At 42.2% G+C, this 20,765-nt stretch overlaps 1 protein-coding gene across 2 annotated transcripts; it reads right to left on the bottom strand.

The window, feature by feature from the left end:
- Window positions 1-11,039: 11,039 nt before the first annotated feature.
- Window positions 11,040-20,384, bottom strand: LOC118394981 (carbonic anhydrase 4-like). Of its 2 annotated transcripts, none has more exons than XM_035788719.1 (8): window positions 20,267-20,384; window positions 16,195-16,239; window positions 15,936-16,100; window positions 13,597-13,742; window positions 12,920-13,012; window positions 12,738-12,804; window positions 12,219-12,382; window positions 11,040-12,027 (listed from the first exon to the last, which is right to left on the bottom strand). In XM_035788719.1, the coding sequence occupies exons 1-8, from the start codon at window positions 20,319-20,321 to the stop codon at window positions 11,848-11,850; spliced, it is 915 nt and encodes a 304-aa protein (XP_035644612.1). In that variant the 5' UTR covers window positions 20,322-20,384; the 3' UTR covers window positions 11,040-11,847. The 2 variants fall into 2 exon arrangements, with proteins under 2 accessions (XP_035644612.1, XP_035644621.1); XM_035788728.1 differs by having other exon boundaries at window positions 11,886-12,027; window positions 12,192-12,382.
- Window positions 20,385-20,765: the final 381 nt, after the last annotated feature.

The following is a 20,765-nucleotide window of genomic DNA, read 5'->3' as shown; positions in this document are numbered from 1 at the left end:
GGATTTTGTAGGAACTGGAACACGCTGTCGTACACGTCACACCAGAGCATCCCAAACATGCTCAATGGGTGACATGTCTGGTGAGTATGTAAGCCATGGAAGAACTGGGACATTTTCAGCTTCCAGGAATTATGTACAAATCCTTTCGACATGGGGCCGTTTTGGTAATGCAGCCGTCTTCATCGACCTTGCCAAGGCTTTCGACTCTGTCAATCACCATATTCTTATCGGCAGACTCAGTAGCCTCGATTTTTCGGGTGACTGCCTTGCCTGGTTCACCAATTACTTTGCAGACAGAGTTCAGTGTGTCAAATCGGAGGGCATGCTGTCCGGTCCTCTGGCAGTCTCTATGGGGGTGCCACAGGGTTCAATTCTCGGGCCGACTCTTTTCTCTGTATATATCAATGATGTTGCTCTTGCTGCGGGCGATTCCCTGATCCACCTCTACACAGACGACACCATTCTATATACTTCCGGCCCGTCCTTGGACACTGTGCTATCTAACCTCCAAACGAGCTTCAATGCCATACAACACTCCTTCCGTGGCCTCCAACTGCTCTTAAACGCTAGTAAAATCAAATGCATGCTTTTCAACCGTTCGCTGCCTGCACCCGCACGCCTGACCAGCATCACCACCCTGGATGTTTCCGACCTTGAATATGTGGACATCTATAAGTACCTAGGTGTCTGGCTAGACTGTAAACTCTCCTTCCAGACTCATATCAAACATCTCCAATCGAAAATCAAATCAAGAGTCGGCTTTCTATTCCGCAACAAAGCGTCCTTCACTCACGCCGCCAAACTTACCCTAGTAAAACTGACTATCCTACTGATCCTCGACTTCGGCGATGTCATCTACAAAATGGCTTCCAGCACTCTACTCAGCACACTGGATACAGTTTATCACAGTGCCATCCGTTTTGTCACTAAAGCACCTTATACCACCCACCACTGCGACTTGTATGCTCTAGTCGGCTGGCCCTCGCTACATATTCGTCGCCAGACCCACTGGCTCCAGGTCATCTACAAGTCCATGCTAGGTAAAGCTCCGCCTTATCTCAGTTCACTGGTCACGATGGCAACACGCGCTCCAGCAGGTGTATCTCACTGATCATCCCTAAAGCCAACACCTCATTTGGCCGCCTTTCGTTCCAGTTCTCTGCTGCCTGTGACTGGAACGAATTGCAAAAATCGCTGAAGTTGGAGACTTTTATCTCCCTCACCAACTTCAAACATCTGCTATCTGAGCAGCTAACTGATCGCTGCAGCTGTACATAGTCTATTGGTAAATAGCCCACCCATTTTCACCTACCTCATCCCCATACTGTTTTTATTTATTTACTTTTCTGCTCTTTTGCACACCAATATCTCTACCTGTACATGACCATCTGATCATTTATCACTCCAGTGTTAATCTGCAACATTGTAATTATTCGCCTACCTCCTCATGCCTTTTGCACACAATGTATATAGACTCCCCTTTTTTTCTACTGTGTTATTGACTTGTTAATTGTTTACTCCATGTGTAACTCTGTGTTGTCTGTTCACACTGCTATGCTTTATCTTGGCCAGGTCGCAGTTGCAAGTGAGAACTTGTTCTCAACTAGCCTACCTGGTTAAATAAAGGTGAAATAAAAAAATAAAATAGGCTACAAGATAGGCTGTTTTTAATATGTGAATTACCCTATGTGAATGCACACGTACATACAGCTGTTTTAACAAAATAATGCAAAAGCTAAAAGTAGTAGCTTAGTTATTTATGCATGCAAACAAATACTGAAAATAAGTTTGGCTTACACTCTAAATATTAGGGGTTCAACAATGGTTCTTCTAAGATCCTCAAAGTTCTTTGAAGAACCTTAGGGGGCACTGAAAATGCCCCCCAAAAGGTTCTTCCAAGAACCCTATAGGAGGTGGGGTTCATCGAGGAACCTCCTTAGTTGTTAGGAATTTTATGAATAATAACTAAACAATATCTACATTTTATATAGAACTATAACTAATTACGCTCTACTCTGTTTTATTATATCTGATTAATAAAATTCATTCATAAGGAAAGGATTGTGTAGATGAAACAGTGGGTAATTAAACATAATAAATACCATTCCAGCTAGGTTGGGGAGGAATGGATTGTGGGTTTTAAGTAAGCAGAAAGGAAAGCCGGTCTGCGCATGCTCTGAGGACGTGGCTGGGGATGCCTCTGGGCCGACAGCCTTGCGAGGGTTAACATGTTTAAATGTTTTACTCATGTTGGCTGCAGTGAAGGAGAGCCTGCAGGTTTTGGTAGCGGGCCATGTCAGTGGCACTGTGTTGTCCTCAAAGCGAGCAAAGAATTTGTTTAGTTTGCCTGGGAGCAAGACATCGTGGTCCGCGACGGGGCTGGTTTTCCTTTTGTAGTCCGTGATTGACTGTAGACCCTGCCACATACCTCTCGTGTCTGAGCCATTGAATTTGCGACTCTACTTTGTCTCTATACTGACGCTTAGCTTGTTTGATTGCCTTGTGGAGGGAATAGCTACACTGTTTGTATTCGGTCATGTTTCCGGTCACCTTGCCCTGATTAAAAGCAGTGGTTTGTGCTTTCAGTTTTGTGCAAATGCTGCCATCAATCCACGGTTTCTGGTTGGGGAATGTTTTAATAGACACTGTGTCATCAATGTTATTGTCTGACGCTATGCGGAACATATCCCAGTCCACGTGATCGAAGTAATCTTGAAGCGTGGAATCCGATTGGTCGGACCAGCGTTGAACAGACCTGAGCACGGGCACTTCCTGTTTTCGTTTCTGATTATAGGCTGGGAGCAACAAAATGGTGTCGTGGTCAGATTTTCCAGAAGGAGGGCGGGGAAGGGCTTTATATGCATCGCGGACGTTAAAATAACAATGATCCAAGGTTTTGCCAGCCCGAGTCGCGCATTCGATATGCTGATAAAATTTAGGGAGCCTTGTTTTCAGATTAGCCTTGTTAAAATTCCCAGCTACAGTAAATTCAGCCTCAGGATATGTGGTTTCCAATTTGCATTGAGTCAAATGAAGTTCTTTCAGGGCCGTCGATATACACGACTGTGATTATGATCGAAGAGAATTCTCTTGGTAGATAATGTGGTCGGCATTTGATTGTAAGGAATTCTAGGTCAGGTGAACAAAAGGACTTGAGTTCCTGTATATTGTTATGATCACGCCACGTCTCGTTAATCATAAGGCATACACCCCCGCCCTTCTTTTTACCAGAGAGATGTTTATTTCTGTCGGCGCGATGCGTGAAGAAACCAGGTGGCTGTACCGACTCTGATGACGTATCCCGAGTGAGCCATGTTTCCGTGAAACAAAGAACGTTACAATCTCTGGTTTTACAAAAACCTGCGGCAAAGGTAGGATTCTAGGCTAACCTGGGCTGGCTCCTCTGTTCCAAGATCGTCAGGAACAGTAGGAGGTGGAGGGGACAGTGAAGCCATTATCCTGGCGGCACCTGTGGAAGGGTGGGTAGGCTCTGTATGTGGAGCTATCTGGAGCTTGGCAGCATCTTCGCTGCTGGGCTTGGTGGTGGGCTCGTGGTTTGATGCTGCTGCTGCTCATCACTCTCCTTCTCCTTTTGGCTTTGTTTGGGTACTTTGACAAGGCCAATTTCTGATATCCATCGTGGCAGTGCCAGATTAGCTGGTTCGATCTAGCTAAATAGGCTAAGGCTTTTTACAGATTCTAAGACAATAACTAAAGTCTGTAGTAGTGGGGCGTGAGGCAGAGTTGTGTGAAGCAGCTTCAATGGTAAACTTGACTCTGACCTTATACAGTGGGGAGAACAAGTAGAGCTGAGAACGGGTTGCTCTCACTGAAGTGAAGCGGGAATTCAGCAACTCTTGGAAGAGAGTGGAAGTTAATAAAAATGCTTCTTTAATGTTAAAACTAACACATTCTGGCCCTTAACCTTCATCAGGGTTGCGCTGACTCACATAAGGGCTAATGGAGGGATGCTAGCAGTGGATGTGTTTCTGTACACTGATGGACTGAGAATTGCTACACCAGAGGATATTAGGCAATGGGAGCTGGTGACCACCAACCAGGTGTCAAGTCAGGTGTCTCAGGAACCCCCCGTATGGCTCTTTCTGGATCTTTTCCCATACAACCCTGCTGCGATGTTGCCAAACCCTGAGACCATCGCCGAGGAGCTCCCTTTTGTGCCAGGACAGATCCTTAAGTTAATGTACTGAGAATACTGTAGTGTAGAATATCAACCGTTGTGTTATAGCTGTTTATACCAGGTGTCTAAACTGTCTATAATTTTTTTTTTGACAGTTTATAAACAACTTATAAACTCCTTTTGTATACCTTATACCTTATAGAGTTACTGTACTTCCTATTTTAAAGGGGTAGATATGATCAAACCAAGTTTGAACACGGCTGGGTTAATATGAGGTAGGCAGATTATAAGCAGTTATATAGTATATTGGATTTTCTTTTTTATCAGTCCTAGATGCTGGTGTTTCCTGTTTGTTCTCTGTTAATGCGTAGGCCTACTTGATGTGCAAAAGCTGTGGTTTCCTCATTTCCTGTCAACTTTTGCAACTGGTTGATGTTGAACTGATAACTTTCCACTCATGCACAGTAGAGCTGTATCATTACCAAACAAATCTCAGGAAAACAAAATGGCTGACTCCTGTCTCTGTCACTGCCAGGTGTTTGGAGATGATGATGATGGTTTCTACCACTGGGAGTCTGGTGGTCTGTCTGGTGCCATGCCTAGTAACATGGTATCTGTGATCCCAGTGGATGATGACTACCTTAAACATCAGCTCATACAGCAGGGTTTCCTGCCTATCGATCACACCTGTACAGGTCTTTCTCTCACTAGCTCTTTCTGAAATAATTTACATGAAACAATCTGAGATTTCTTGATGACAAATGACATTGGTGTGCATCCCAAATTCACCCTTTATACACCAGGGCCCTGGTAATAAGTAGTAGACTATATAGGGAATAGGGTGCCATTTGGGATGCAGTCCTAGACTATGATCTAATCATTCAGCTCTTGACCTGTGTTTCCAATCAGATCCAAGTGAAGAGTCAAGCGTGCTAATGACCTGGTCGTCCACAGGATGGTGGCCATCTTTGAGTATGACCCTTGGGAAAGTTCCCCCAACATGGACAGCGACATGAGTGTGGAACCACCACATGGATGTCCAAATCCACTATAACTTTCTTATTTTGGTATTTTGATTTTAGTGAACTCTAATTATCAGGTAATCACAGTTACAGGGCCTTACTGTGCATATTACAGCTACACCAAATGAACAGTAACTTTTCCCCAAAAACATTTTCTTGTAGGCTGAGTTGTGTGTGTTTGTTGATATGAATGAAGATGGATTACATTATGTGAGTGCTGATTAAGTAGTCTTTGGAGAAATTAAACCTTGTTTGCCATTGGTTGTATATCTAAATGATGACTGCTTTGCCAATGTCTAATCTCCATCCAGGGGGACCTTCATGGGCTGAGAGGTCTGGTGCCATCCAACTACCTGGAACCACTACCATGGAAATAGGATGAACAAGGAACATCAGATACGTGAAATTATGCCAAGAATCGAAATTAGATACAATGAAAATGAACATTTTTAAAGGATATCTGAAGAGATATGTTTTACTGTGTCAAATATCCAGATTGTCATTTTTTTCTTCTGCATAAATACTTGTGACCACATAAATCTCCTCCATAATTTGTAATGATCATGGGATGTTTTTTTTGTTGTTGCCGTTTGCAGGTCATCATGCACGTAACGTAGTAGACAGATTTTGCTCTGTCCAAAGAAATTCTATGAACTACAAACCTTTTGTTGGATATTTTAAGGTGCAGTAAGATTGGCCAAAATAATGAAATCATGGTTATCGAATGAAGATATCTACAATATGCAGAATTTAGCAGTACTATTAAACTGTTCATTTTCTGAAAATCTGTTTAATTCCCTTGTTCCTATGTATCTCATGTTAGCGGGTTTAGAATTATACAGGGCAGGAGCTTCATCATAACCGGATGCTGAACACTGAAACAAGTGCAACTGTACAACTACTTTTACTATCAACTGCACTGAGATTGTGTCACGTTCGTCAAAGTGAGGAGACCAAGGCGCAGCATGATATGAATACATCTTCTTTAATAAGAAGAACACTTAAACAAACTATACAAAATAACACAAACGTGAAGCTATGATACAAAAGTGCAAACACAGGCAACTAAACAATAACCCACGAAATACCCAAAGAAGATGGCCGCCTAAATCTGGTTCCCAATCAGAGACAATGATAAACAGCTGCCTCTAATTGAGAACCAATCTAGACAACCATAGACTTACATAAACACCTAGATAGTAAACACCCCCATAAACCTACAAAACCCCTAGACAGTACAAAAACACATACATCACCCATGTCACACCCTGACCTAACCAAAACAATAAAGAAAAAAGAATACTAAGGTCAGGGCGTGACAGTACCCCCCCCCCCAAAGATGTGGACTCCCAGGCTCGCACACCTAAACCTATATGGAAGGGTCTGGGTGGGCATGACTCCGAGGTGGCGGTTCTGGCTCAGGACGTGGACTCATCACACTTACTTAATGTCTCTGGAGCGGGAACCCTCACCGCCGACCACGGATTAGAGGACGCCACTGGACTGATGGTAGAGTCTGGAGTGAGTGGCGGATCCGGACTGGAGGGAGACTCTGGCGGAGCCGGACTGGAGGGAGACTCTGGCGGAGCCGGACTGGTAGGTTCCGGACTGCGGCCCGTCGTTGGTAGGTTCCGGACTGCGGCCCGTCGTGGTAGGTTCCGGTCTGTAGACTGTTGCCGGACGCTCTGGACTGGGTTCTGTTGCCGGACGCTCTGGACTGGGTGCTGTTGCCGGACGCTCTGGACTGGTGAGGCGCACTGCAGGCCTGGTGCATGGTGCCGGTACTGGTGGTACTGGGCCGAGGACACGCACCTCAGGGCGAGTGCGGGGAGGAGGAACAGGGAGTACTGGACCCTGGAGGCGCACTGGTGGCGTACTGGAGATCTGGTGCCTGGTGTTGGCACAGGTGTTACTGGATAGACCGGACCGTGAAGACGCACTGGAGGTCTCAAGCTAATGGCCTGCACAACCCGTCCTGGCTGGATGGTGACTCTAGCCCGGCACATGCGGAGACATACGGAAGACAAAGTGTGCAGCGCCGGCGCAGGATATCCTGGCCCGAGGAGACACACTGGCTGTCTGGAGAGCAGGGCTGGCACCATCCGCCCTGGCTGGATCCTCAACCTAGCCTGGCAGATGCGGGGAGCTGGGATGTAGCGCACAGGGCTAAACACGCGCACTGGGGACACCGTGCACTCCACCTCATAACACAGTGCGAAGCCTGCCACGGTAAGCACGAGGAGTTGGCTCAGGTCTCCTACCTGACTTAGCCAAACTCCTCGTGTGCCTCCCCCCCAAAAAATGTATTGGGGCTGCCTCTCGGGCTTCCGTGCTAGCCTTGTACCCAGATATCGTCGCCGTTCCTCCTGTGCTCTCTCCACCTGCTTCCATGGCAGGGTCTTGTCCCCTGCCATTACCTCCTCCCAGGTCCAGGATGTTTTATCGTCCAGTATTTCGTCCCAAGTCCTAGATTCCACAAAGCGCTGTTCCTCCTTATCACGCTGCTTGATCCTTTTATGGTGGGTTATTATGTCACGTTCGTCATAAAGAGGAGACCAAGGCGCAGCGTGATATGAATACATCTTCTTTAATAAGATGAAGAACACTTAAACAATACAAAATAACAACACAAACATGCCGTTATACTATAAATGTGCATACACATGCAACTAGACGTAGACAATAACCCACAAAATACCCAAAGAAGATGGCTGCCCTAATATGGTTCCCAATCAGAGACAACGATAAACAGCTGCCTCTATTTGAGAACCAATCTAGGCAACCATAGATATATTTAAACACATAGATAGTATACACCCCCATAAACATACTAAACCCCTAGACAGTACAAAAACACATACATCACCCATGTCACACCCTGACCTAACCAAAATAATAAAGAAAACAAAGAATACTAAGCTCAGGGCGTGACAGATTGTTATACAAAAATCTACAATTGTTGAATGACCATAAACCATGGAAAGCAAACCATTGAAGAAACACTATTTATTTATTTTCATAAGTACAATATTGCAATCAAATTTACTTTTATTTGAGAAACATGATTGAATACTTAACGGGAAGATTTATTCAGAGGACTGCATTTCTAGTACATAAATTAAATACAACTTAAACATAGACCAAGGTCTCCAAGCTTTTCAGAATCTTTCATTGATCACTGGAGTCCCTGTAGTGTTTTTCTCCGTAGCCAACAGTACACTCATCCATAAAGTAGGAAACACTACACTGTGCAGAGGAGTTTAGTAGTACTCTCTACTTTATGGATGACTGCACTGTACATCAGTATCTTCTTGTTGCTGTGGCAGTTTCATGTTTGGTGCTGCTCAGAACCCCTCCTCAGTCCAATCAGCAGAGCAAATACAATTCAGGTAAGAATGAACTAAATCGTCACAAAAACAGTCATGTTTTTTGTAATACATTGCGGATGTGTAACAAAATGATCTAATAATTTATAAAAGTGTACTAAAATCCTCTCAACAAGTAGAACCAGTAAAATGTTACAATATTTTTGTAATACATTGTCTTTACTACCACCATACAGTAAAACTCTCCTCTGTTTTATACAAAATTATATTCAATGAATCTATTAAGCTACATCAATCAGTATATCACACGGTCTTACCATCTTTCTCTCCTCTATCCCAGCAGAAACAGAGTGTCAACTAACAGTGATGTTCTTATTAAGCCTCGTAGTCACGTGGTGTAAACCACAGGAAGAGGTTCAACAGTCTCTCTACAGCGATACCTCCTTCTGTCTCTGAGATACACCAACCAACCTACGCCCATACGGCCCACATAGACAGACATCTTCACTACTGACAGAGAATGTGTCCCAAATGTCACCCTTTTCCCTTTATATTGCAATACTTTTGAACAGATACCATCGTGCTCTGGCCAAAAGTAGTACACTATATAGGGAATAGGGTACCATTTGGGATACAGGCAGTGGCAGTGGTCCCCCCCTTTCAAGGACATGCAAACAGACGATAACATCAACTATTAAAAATGAGCTACTTAGATATTGTGAAATTGATACATATTTTATTGATCCCTTTTCAAATGGATTTAACATACTTACGTGGTGTCCATGTTGACTATAGTCTAGAGGAGAGATCAACAGGGCGGCAGGATAGCCTAGTGGTTAGAGCGTTGGACTAGGAACCAGAAGGTTGCAAGTTCAAACCCCCGAGCTGACAAGGTACAAATCTGTCGTCCTACCCCTGAACAGGCAGTTAACCCACTCTTCCTAGGCCGTCATTGAAAATAAGAATTTGTTCTTAACTGACTTGCCTAGTTAAATAAAGAATTATTTTTTAAAAACAGCTTAGGATGTTTTCGGCTTATAATAGAATATATCCACTATTAAAGGGGTGAAGTATAGGTAAAAGAACAGTCTTATGAGGGTTTCTCAGACATGCTATAACTAATTGATTCATAACCTGTTTTGTGCAGATATCAGCTTCATTGCATTAAAAGATTTGACAGGATAGGTTACACTGTTGCTTGTTCTCTTGTCTTCTAATGCACTTTGCTAACAGACAGGAACCCATACCTCTATCCAGTTTACAGCAACAGAAGAAGTGCTATATGCAATAGGCACAACTGAAACACGTGAGATGACGTTTAAGTGAGATATGCCCGATGTGGTCAAGACAACCTAAACCTCAGAGTCAAGTCAAGTGAGAGAGGAGGAAGTGGGTGATGGGTGGAAACTGTGTGTGCAACTGTGCAAGATATTTTTGTGAAACGTTGACAACACACTGTTCCAAACCTACACTCTACCTTTTCTTTGTTTAGTTGAAGACAGTTGAAGACCTACCAGTTCTCTCACATTGAATGATTTCAATGGGCATCTTACTAGTATTTCAACCTCCCTACACTGTAAATACACTTTACTTGCCTATGTAACTACCATGTAATAACATAGATATTACAGACACATGGTAAAGTTATGAGCTCTGGTTCAGGGTGTTGTGTGCGACGTTAGCCTCCTTGAAGGAGTCCTATAGCAATAGCCAAACATGACTCTGCAGCTAGGAGATTATTCCCGTGGCTCAACGCACTGTAGTGCTATTTCTGTGTAACATGGGACTACTTAAGGTGAAATGGATAGTGTAGCCTACCTGTACCTAAATTAAATCAGTGGCTATTATCCACAGGTTGTTGACAAAGGATTGATTGAATTAGGATTAGACAAGTATGAAATTGTTAAGTGTGGGGTATCCTGAGTAACCTGACCTGGATATGGGAAGGATAAAGTCCACAGAGAGGAAATTATATTTTCAGTCAAAACACATGGTTATATGACCACTACCTGCTTTGTGCAGTGTGAAGTTGGTCAAAAAAGGATGAAGAAAGGAACGGAGTGTTGGCTGTTCCCCATTACTGACACTTGCTGGATTGTAGAAGAAATGACATAGAAGATGAAATCATATATAGCCTTTGTGCTGCCCTCTGCTTAGTTAGAGTGAATAAAGTGAAGTAAAAATGATATGTTTACAGCTTTAACTGATTTGGTACACCTAATATAAAAAGGACATGGATGTGCTTTGTTTCTGGACAAAATAGATCAGAATTCCAGTGCTTTGATACTGATTCTCACCAGTTGTGTTGTTGGTTCTGTGGAAAAGCACAGGTCAAATAATGACACAGACTGTTCAATAACAGGAAGTTGATGTGATTTTTTTTTAAATGTAATGATTAGGAGATCTAATAAGAGTGTAATAACAATGCTTGGCGTAATGCCCTCAACTATTATTTTAATGCATACAAAATAAGATAAAAGGAAATCTCTATGTGCATCATTAATGCTGTCTCCTTAATTGTTGAATAAACTGTAACAACTATAATTTGGCAAGTAAAGTGAACTTTATTGAAAACAACTGCATTGCCGTCATACACAAACATATTCTGAGTTGTTTGGGTTGTTGATGCTGGGTTATTTGTTCTGGGTAATTGAGACTGAAGGCATAGTTTAGTAAGAGAGTGGCTTTCAGATAGTTCATTTTAGACACCTGTGAGAGTAAATATCATTCCTGTTAATCTGTTCTGTTGTATAGTTATCACATGTTAAGGTTGAACACTGACTTCATTGAGGCTTACATGAGTGTATGAGTTCCTTAAAAGCCTCTGCAAATCCCATTGTTGGGATGGATACCACCTTATTATAATATCTAATAAATAATGAATTAATATTCTAGAAGAATGTGTAACATGCAAAAAATTAAGATGAAATGTGCAGTATGTAAACTTGTAAACATGATGAACAGGAATGACATTTACTTTCACGGGTGTCCAATAAGATCTATCTGAAAGCCATTCCCTAATAAGCCACGTCTCCTGAAAATAACCTAAGGATTACATTCAAAAAGACCCAGCTGATGGGTCAACCCAGCATGAAAGTAAAATATACCAAACTGAAGGTTAAATAAAACCATGTTTGGGTAATCCCAACCACCCAACATGTTGGGTTATTCATGCAACCCCACTGGCTGGGTCAAAATAAATCAGCTTGTGTTCTGTCCAATATTTACCCAGTGCTGGGTAACCAAAGAACCCGAATTGGATTGTTTTTAACCCAGCATTTTTTAGAGTGTTGCATTTGAGATTATGATAATATTGGGCTCTCTCTAATTCACTGATACACATATCCAAAGATGCTAGTATTTATTTGGGCAGTGGGAGTCCAATGGCTGATATCACAGAGGTGATGAGTAGCAAAGTGCTGACTAAGATAACTTGACTTCCAGAGCGATACACCGGGCGACCATTCAACGGCTGGACTGGGCGATAGGTTCCCACCATAGGCTTTCCATCAGCAAACTGAAGCCGAGAAAATGCATCAAGCTGTAGGACACAAAGATATTTTTAAAACACATTAGAAATATGGTTAAAAAAATACAACTCAATAAAGACATACAAATAACAACTTTATGGACTTTATTTTGCAATACATTTACTATACATTCACTGACAACAGGTATAGGTATAATGTCAGGTATAAAAGTGACCTAGGTAAGGTGAGGTGCATTATACACCTGTTGCCTGCTGAGAGGAATGGTATTTTTGAACACGGTCCAAACTACAGCTTCTTCACAGGGAGGTGTGGTGAGAGAGCCCTGGTAGCGGAAGTAGCTGGTCATATTACTCTGAGAGGGGATGAACATGTCCAGGGACACATCACTCAGGGTAGTGTTGGAGCCTAGATGTGGACACAATAAAGACAATAGAACAAATACAGGGTAAAACTATCTTAAGTGGCCCCTATGGAACTACACAGTAATCATTTAAGGTGAAGTGTTGCCCAATACAGTTTATGTTGAGACCTGTAAATGGTCTACAAAATAGGCTACTGTTCATATTACTAGTGATTGCTAATAGCTTTATCGAAGACACTGTGGTTAAAAAAAACAAGGGTTTTATTACTTTGTATCTAAACTATCAGCACACTATCACATAGGCCTATCCCTGTATGATCAGGAACATGCATCATTTAGTACCTGGATCCATGCTATAAAAGATACATAACAATGATTGTTGTCTATAAGCTGACTTACTAGGCATATTGATTGAGTTCAGAGCATTTATGATGGATTCATATTTTTTGTTGGAGCTTCCCGATTGCTGAAAATATAAGAGATATTAATCAGGATTATCAGAGAGTATCATTTATCAAAGGTCATATAAATCCCATTTTGTCATGTTGTAGAACATTTTATAAGATGAAGCTGAAAAATACCTCGTAAAAGAATCCTAGAACTCCAACCCCTGCAAGGTCTTTCAGAGCTTCATCCAAAGAGTTGTACTCCTCTTTTATACTTACTATATGCAGCTGTTGACATCAAGAGATATCATTGACAAATATGTCAAAGATTGCAATAAATGTGAATTTGCTAAAGTGTACATCAATGTGATTTATGTATAATTACTGTACACATAATGTAGTTCACAAAAGTTAAATTAGAATGGCTGATCTGAATGCTCATTTAAATTCATCAAGTAAGTAGTACAAAATTCACTTGGTATCCTATTCTACAGGCATAGTGCGAATGAACACAAACGTATCATCATCATCAGCATAGTGTCTTGCTTCTTCTTTTCTTTCCTATTAGCCATGTGTGGGATAATAATAACCTTAAGGCCCGTCATTATAACTCCTTTCCCCCAGCATGGGGGGTTCGATGGCAGCTGCCGAGCATAGGGATATCTGTCATCAGATATCTGTATCTGTCACCTACCCCAAACTATTCTAAATTCCATATTGCATTCTGTCTCTGTTTTCCATTCAGTTAAGCCTGTACTCGATTGAACTGTATCTAAAATACCTAAAAATATGTGATAATCATAAATAAATATCAGGAGTTTTAAAATACATGGTGTATTATGGGAATGTTTCCTTTATTTTGGTCATCAAACCTCCATGGGATATCGTTCTCCATCGATGGTGTGTTCGGATCCAGGGCCTCCAACCTTGCCCAAGTGCAGGTGGAGCTGTATTGCCTTGTATGGCACAGCCAGATCTCCACCCTGTACTTTTGCTGTGGCAGGCAGGTCCACTTGAACTGCAGAGAGATGAAAGCTTTAGTCCATGTAAAATGAGATATATAGAGTCCAAGGACCTTTGCATGTACTGTACTATTGTAATGTTAAGCCAATGTTATGGAGCTTTGAGCTTAAATCAGATCTGTAAAATATCAAGGCATTGAGTGAATAAGCCTTGCTATTTGTGTTCAATTCAACTACAATACACCATGCTGATAATAGTGTATCATTTGCAGGGTGGTTCTGTACTGTAAATGTAAATGTAGCATCTATATCAGGGGCCCACGACCCCATTTTTAAATCTGAAAATTCTCCCCGCCCTAACCATGTGAAAAGAATTATGTAAATAACAGCCAATGTTTACTTTTAATTTGGAGCTATGGCAGTCAATTGAAAAACATTGTAACAATATTTCTGATTGTCTTCTCAACTTACCATCACATACTTTTAACGTGAGGCTATGACAGTCAATTGCAAATTAGTCTGACATAATGTTGCTTATCTCACCACCACTAATGAGATGGGTGTGGCTTGATGCATGTCATGCTGGAGCTCCTCAAAGTCAGGAGGCATGGTTGACAGTACGCACCTCATCTCTGCTGTCACATCCAACCTGGATCGATATTTGGTTTTAATGCAGACGAGAGCAATGAATCCAGCTTCACTAATATGAGCTGGTAAAGAGTACCATTAATGCTCAGAGGGAGGCAACAGGGTATTCCTTTGTAGTGACCCGTGAATGCGTTGCCTGCAGCATTCGGTCACATGACATCTCGATCAGCTGTTCAATTTCAGTTACCGACGTGTCAACAGAGACAGGATCACACAGTCAAATGGATTGGGAAGTAGGTCACAAGGTGCTCTTCCAAGCGTTGGAGATGAGAAGTCATCACTCGTGTGGGACACTTACTGATGCTGTTAGAAACATGCACAGCCAAGGGAAGGGGGCATGGTTCGCTTTTGACTCTACAATAATAATAATTTCCTCTGAATCCACTGATTCGGTCACTCACTCATCTGTAGAATGTTTTTGTATTTCCCCTGCATGCTTGCGTCGTTCAGTTTCCCAAATATGTCTGTTACATAGGCAAGGAGACACATTTTCTTTTCATTAAACAGAAAGTCAACCAAGTCTGTTTTTTTTACATCCATTGTAAATGACAACAGTTCCTATCTCAATACAAAAAATCTTTCCAACACTCCCCCTTGGTAACCACTAAGCCTGGTGTGAAATAAAACATTGTCCTGCTCTGATCCTACATGTCCACATTGTGTTGTGAACAGGCATGTGTGCAATGGATGTGGTTTGATGTAGTTTACAATCGAAGTTACCTGCTGCAGTATATCTCAGAGTTCTGTGCCCAACTTTTTTGCCGCCAGTTGCTCTCGGTGTATCATACAATGTGTCCATATGACAGAGGGAGACACATTCATAACTAGAGTGCAGAGGCCTGCCCGTCGTCCTGCCATAGATGGTGCCCCATCTGTGCAAAAGCCCACCATTCAATCCCAAGGAATCTGTTTTTCCCCTGATCTAAGGGAGCTCTCTGGTTGAATTTTTTTCTTTGAATAATTCTCATTTAGATATTTAAGGTTAACCACATTACAATGCTTTTGAGATACAAAGGTATTATAAAATTGGTTTTTCTTCAGGATTTGGTCAATACTCCTGCGACCGCATGTTCATATTAGGCTACCCCTTGTTTGGGAACCACTGATTTATATAGAAATTATTATTATTATTACAATCGTTTGTTTGTTTACCCCTTTTTCTCTCCAATTGGTAGTTACAGTCTTGTCCCATCGCTGCAACTCCCCTACAGACTTGGGAGATGCGAAGGTCGAGAGCCATGCGTCCTCCAAAACACAACCAAGCCGAAAGGCTTCTTGACACACTGCTCGATTAACCCGGAAGCCAGGCACACCAACATGTCAGTGGAAACACCGTCCAACTGGCAACCATGTTAGCGTGCATGCTCCTGGCCCGCCACAGGAGTCGCTAGAGCGCGATGGGACAAGGAAATCCCGGCCGGCCAAAGCCTCCCCTAACCACGGACGATGCTGGGCCAATTGTGCGTCACCTCATGGGTCTCCCGGTTGTGGCCGGCTGCGACACAGCCCAGGATAGAACCCAGATCTGTAGTGATACCTCAAGCACTGCAGTGCCCTAGACCGCTGCGCCACTCGGGAGGTTGATTTACATAGAAACTCACCAGTGTGACCATTGTTTGTGATGAGACTGCGGAAGGCCTCTTGGTACCCAGCGAATGTGAATGGTGTAAGGCGTCCATCTGGTAGAGTTCTTCTTGTCACAATGTTAATGGGGGACTGGGCTTTTCCGCCACAAGCCCCAGCAACCGTTGTCCAACCATCAGGTCCTTCACATGAGCAACGAGACAGAACATTGGTTATGTTTAAGAACTTTGATCCCAATGGGTATTTTAGCATATGTACTGAATATATAGGGTTTACCTGTGCAGTTGCCACCACATGTAACCTGGGACTGGTAGCACCAATCTGGAGAAGGGATTTTTTGGACATTAACAATTTTTTCCCATTGAATGCAATGTATTGACAATGTCATATATTGTGAAGTTTTCCTTTTTTAAAAAATGTGACAGGATGACGTTTTCTTATGATATCATGTTGGGACATCATGAATCAACCAATGGCATAAATAAATGTTGCTTGAGTATTTAACTTCATAAATAAAAAATAAATGACATAAGATGTGTTGTAAAGTCCAATGTTATGGTCACCTTTGTCAATCAGATAGGCAGCTGTAAAGGAACACAATTTTAGTGGCTTTTGACAGAGACCATTACTCCAAGGCAAACAACCACAGAGGCAGGCCAAAGTACAATCAAAAGTTCTTGATTATAAATCCAGCTTTTAAAACAATGACAATACACAGTATCACTATAGTCCAATTAGGGGCTAGGATTTAGGGCTAACTATGAGAACCGGCGCAAACTAACACAACAGTCGATTCACTCATGGAGAAGTGGCCAATGTTTGTTCGTCCGGTTCTTTCCGAGCAGGGTTCATTCGTTCAACTCTACCCGAACAGGGTTCATTAGTCGATGGCTGGTTTGGTCATCAATCTGACACATCGCTGCGGCTGGCTTCCGGGTTGGATGCGCGCTGTGTTAAGAATCAGTACGGCTGGTTGGGTTGTGTATCGGAGGACGCATGACTTTCAACCTTCGTCTCTCCCAAGCCCGTACGGGAGTTGTAGCGATGAGACAAGATAGTAGCTACTACAACAATTGGATACCACGAAATTGGGGAGAGGGGGTAAAAATTTTTAAAAAGAAAAAGAAAAGGGTTGCGTTAATTTTGGGCAACAATTTGGCTGGCAGGAATGTTGTGTCAAATCCTGTCATTTGTAGGGAACCCAGAGTGGAGGAACCTGACGGGTTATTGGAAAAGTACCCTAGAGTGTTCCCTGCATATGCCGTTACATGTGTTATGTCTAAGAAGAAAGCCGAAAGCCAATCTAGTATTGAGGAGGATGTCACTTTGATTCCACCATGTTCGATCTGTCTAAGACATTTATGTGTGGTCCTAATTTTGGTAAACCTCCTGAGTTGGCCTCTTCTTTGAAAACCCCAAAGGTGAGCAAATTTGTATCACCTCTGACAGAAGAGAGGGTCCCTACAATAGACACCGATGTCTAATAAGCAGCTCATTGCTGAACAGAGTAAAGATGTTTCCCTCGCCTCTCTTTTTATTAAGTTGATATGTCCAGAGCAGGAGTTTGATGAAGAGTTTGATGGGTTACTTTGACAGAGATGTTCTGATGAGGAAATGACGTTCTTGCACCACTTCTGGGTAAGACGATTGGCCCAGTGTCTCAAAATTGTCAATCCAGTTACACTTTGACAAGAGATACTGAGGTTGGCTGATGATGGTAGTATGGCTGGTCAATAAGACCATATCTTGGGTAACCATGACCATGACCATATCTTGGGTAACTTTTTTTGGCCTGGTCTGAAACAGGATGTTCTGGCTTACTGTTTAATCCTGTAACGTTTGCCAGCGGACAGGTAAACCGAACCAAGCTGTACCGGTTGCACCTTTGCAGCCTATTCCTGATTTTGACTAAACTTTCAGCAGTGGACTATGTTGGTCCTTTGCCCAAAGCAAAGAGTGGTAACCAGTTTCTCTTAACTATCATGTATGCTGCCACTTTTTTCCCTGAGACCATTCCAGTGAGGAAAATCACGACTCCCAGTATGGTTAAGACTCTTGTGAAATAATTAAATTTTTCTGCCAATCAAACAACATGTCTATCGAGTGATTCCTGAAAAGATAGAAAAAATCTGCAGTGAAGTGGAGTTCATGCTTGAGCGCGGCATTGCACAACATGGCAACAGTCCGTGGAGTTCACCCTATAAATTAGTAACTAAGGCAGATGGGCCTCTGTAGTTTTGTTCAGATTTTTTGCAAACTCAATGCAATTACTAAGTCAGACTCGTACCCTTTGCCCAGGGCCGACGATTGTGTGGGCCGTGTTGGCACTGCCAAGTACGTTAGTTAGTTCGACCTATTGAAGGGATATTGGCAGGTCCCTCTAACTGAGCGTACCAAAGTGCTGTCTGCTTTTGTCACTCCTGATGGTTAATTTTCCTACCTTCATCTTCCATTTGGTTTGAGAAAGTTTCAAAGGCTCATGCACATAGTGCTACGTGGTCTGGAAAATGCAGAGGCGTATTTTGACGATGTGGTTGTATTTAATGTCACCTGGCCAGAACACCTTCAGAACATTGAGTCTGTTCGAATCAATTTTTCCCTGCGAACTTGACAGTGAACCTGTCAGAGTGAAATCGCCCAAGCATCAGAGAAGTATCTTGTGAAGGTGGTCGGGCAAGGGACGGTCCAACCGGTCTTGCAAAAGTGGAGGCCCTTAATAATAACCTTCCAGTGCACAGATTCTTGGGAATGGCTGGCTACTACCGGGCATTTTGCAAGAACTTGCCCAGCATGTTGCTCCAATTACAGTTTTGACGAATCCGAACGTTGTTTTCCGTTGGAGCCTAGACTGTCGGGAGACTTTTAAGAAGACAAAGACTCTTTTGGTCTCTGTACCAGTGCTAGCTGCTCTGGATTTCCATTGTCTATTTGCTTTGTACGCCAAATGCCAGCGATGTAGGAGCAGGTGTGGTGCTACCACAGAAAGAGTACAACAATATCAAGCACCCTGTGGGGTAATTTTCAAAGAAACACTACTTGACTATCGAGAAGGAGACACTCGCTTTGGCACTGGCTCTTCAGCACATTGAGGTTTATGTGTTGATCTCTACCCCTCTTGTGGTTTATACCAATCATAACCCTCTTATTTTCCTGCGAAAGACACGCTCCACGAATCCCCGACTCCTTTGCAAGAGTCTCATATTTCAGGAGTTTCCCCTTGAAATCAGACATGTCCGTGATAAGGACAACTTGGTTGCTGATTGTATTTCAAGGGTGGGCAGTCAATAAGTTTAGTGTTTTGTGTTTAGCCAGTGTGTAGCTCTGGCACACATTTTGTTTTGGCTGCACGTTTTGGCGTACTGGAGACGAGTTTTGTTTCGGTCGGGCCCATCACAAGGGGATGAGAGTTATAGAAAGTTACAAACATCAAAATGTACCTGTTTTTCAAAATGTCAGATTTTTAGGCAACTATTATAAAAATAAATAAGTGAAAAAAGTTATAGAAAAATGTATAAAAAAGGAGAGATCTGTTTTGTCATGTATGAGAGACCGCCAGATATCACCGTGTTTTTATTGGAGAAAGTGATACATTTAAGTTTATTTTATAAAATGGAAGTTGTTTTTAGTTGGTAAAAATATGGGATATATTTGCTGTCTTACCTGGAATGATGTTATGGGCTTTGGGGTCTTGCACAATGTAGTTTTTGATTTCAAGGTTGGTTCTGTTTAGGTGTGGGCTTGCTCTGATTGGTCATTGGTCAGGATGTGTTGCACCTGTCACCTCGTTAGTCAGTCGTTAGTTTCACTTGTGCTGGTGTGATCCACTTGCTTTTAGCTCAATACTATTGAGTACTATACTACTACTTTTTTTTGGGGGGGGGGGTTTAGTGGGCACTTATGGTGGGTTTCTTTTAGGACCCAGACTATTGTTGCTAGTCAATTTTTAGTGGACACCCCCATGAGTGTCTTTGAGAACCCCTCCTAAAACCCCACCTGTTTCGTTCTGGTTGCTGTGGCTTATTTGTTAGTTCCCTATTTCTGTTGAGCTAAGATATTTTATGTTTTTATGGTTTTTGTATTTATTCATGCATTTCCATGGTATTTATTGTGAAGCTGCAAAGTACCACGTGTTTGGTTTGTAGGATATTTAACTAGTTATTTTCCACTCAAGCATAGCTTTGCTGTAGTTTAATTTATTTTAGTAAGGAATAACTTAAGGTTTAGCTAACTACATTTTCACTGAAGCTTCCCAAACATTGCATACCCAATGCCAATTACACAAATACATCAAGTTTCAACCCCTTTTAGGTACTAAGATTGAATAAATCAAACAATTTAAAAAACTCACCTGCCCCTTGAATCTTCACAATGATGGCGAAGAAAAAGGAAATAAGTAAATGCATTGTGATTTATGTTTGCTTATGTCAAATTCAATCAGTTATTTTCTAAATGATGCCACACACAGAGCATCTGGTAAATAACTGTTAGGTGGCAAGGTTCTCTAGAAAAGGCAACCCCTCCCACTAGGTTGTATCCATACCTATTAAATATTAGTGAGATCTCCTTGTAGGCTATTTCCTCAGCACTACTCTTAACAGAGAGTTGGCATATCATATGATTATTTGAGATTTGGTGTACTCTCACATGATGAGTAAATAGTAACTATTTCAACTGTGATGAATACAACTAGCTATGATATTTCACCGATTTACTAAAGGATTGATTCATCACCAGACCAAGCTACTCTTTAGAAGTAACATGTCATATGTAGCCTATGGGCCAAAAACTTAATTATTTACTTTCACCTGCATTCTGTCACAAGGTTTGCATCACAGGACGTTTTACTG

This window comes from Oncorhynchus keta, chromosome 1 (genome assembly GCF_023373465.1).
Source record: "Oncorhynchus keta strain PuntledgeMale-10-30-2019 chromosome 1, Oket_V2, whole genome shotgun sequence".
NCBI lineage: Eukaryota > Metazoa > Chordata > Actinopteri > Salmoniformes > Salmonidae > Oncorhynchus > Oncorhynchus keta.
The sequence above is the reverse complement of the archived record's forward strand: the minus strand, read 5'-3'. Positions and strand labels throughout refer to the sequence as shown.

Bases quoted from the DNA above. Each gene is read 5' to 3' on its own strand.
- LOC118394981 (XM_035788719.1), bottom strand. From the start codon at position 20,321: ATGCATTTACTTATTTCCTTTTTCTTCGCCATCATTGTGAAGATTCAA. The intron at 16,101-16,194 runs GTAAACCCTATA...GCTCATGTGAAG, and splicing joins ATGTGGTGGCAACTGCACAG to GACCTGATGGTTGGACAACG. The intron at 12,805-12,919 runs GTATTTTTCAGC...TTATATTTTCAG, and splicing joins TTCTAGGATTCTTTTACGAG to CAATCGGGAAGCTCCAACAA.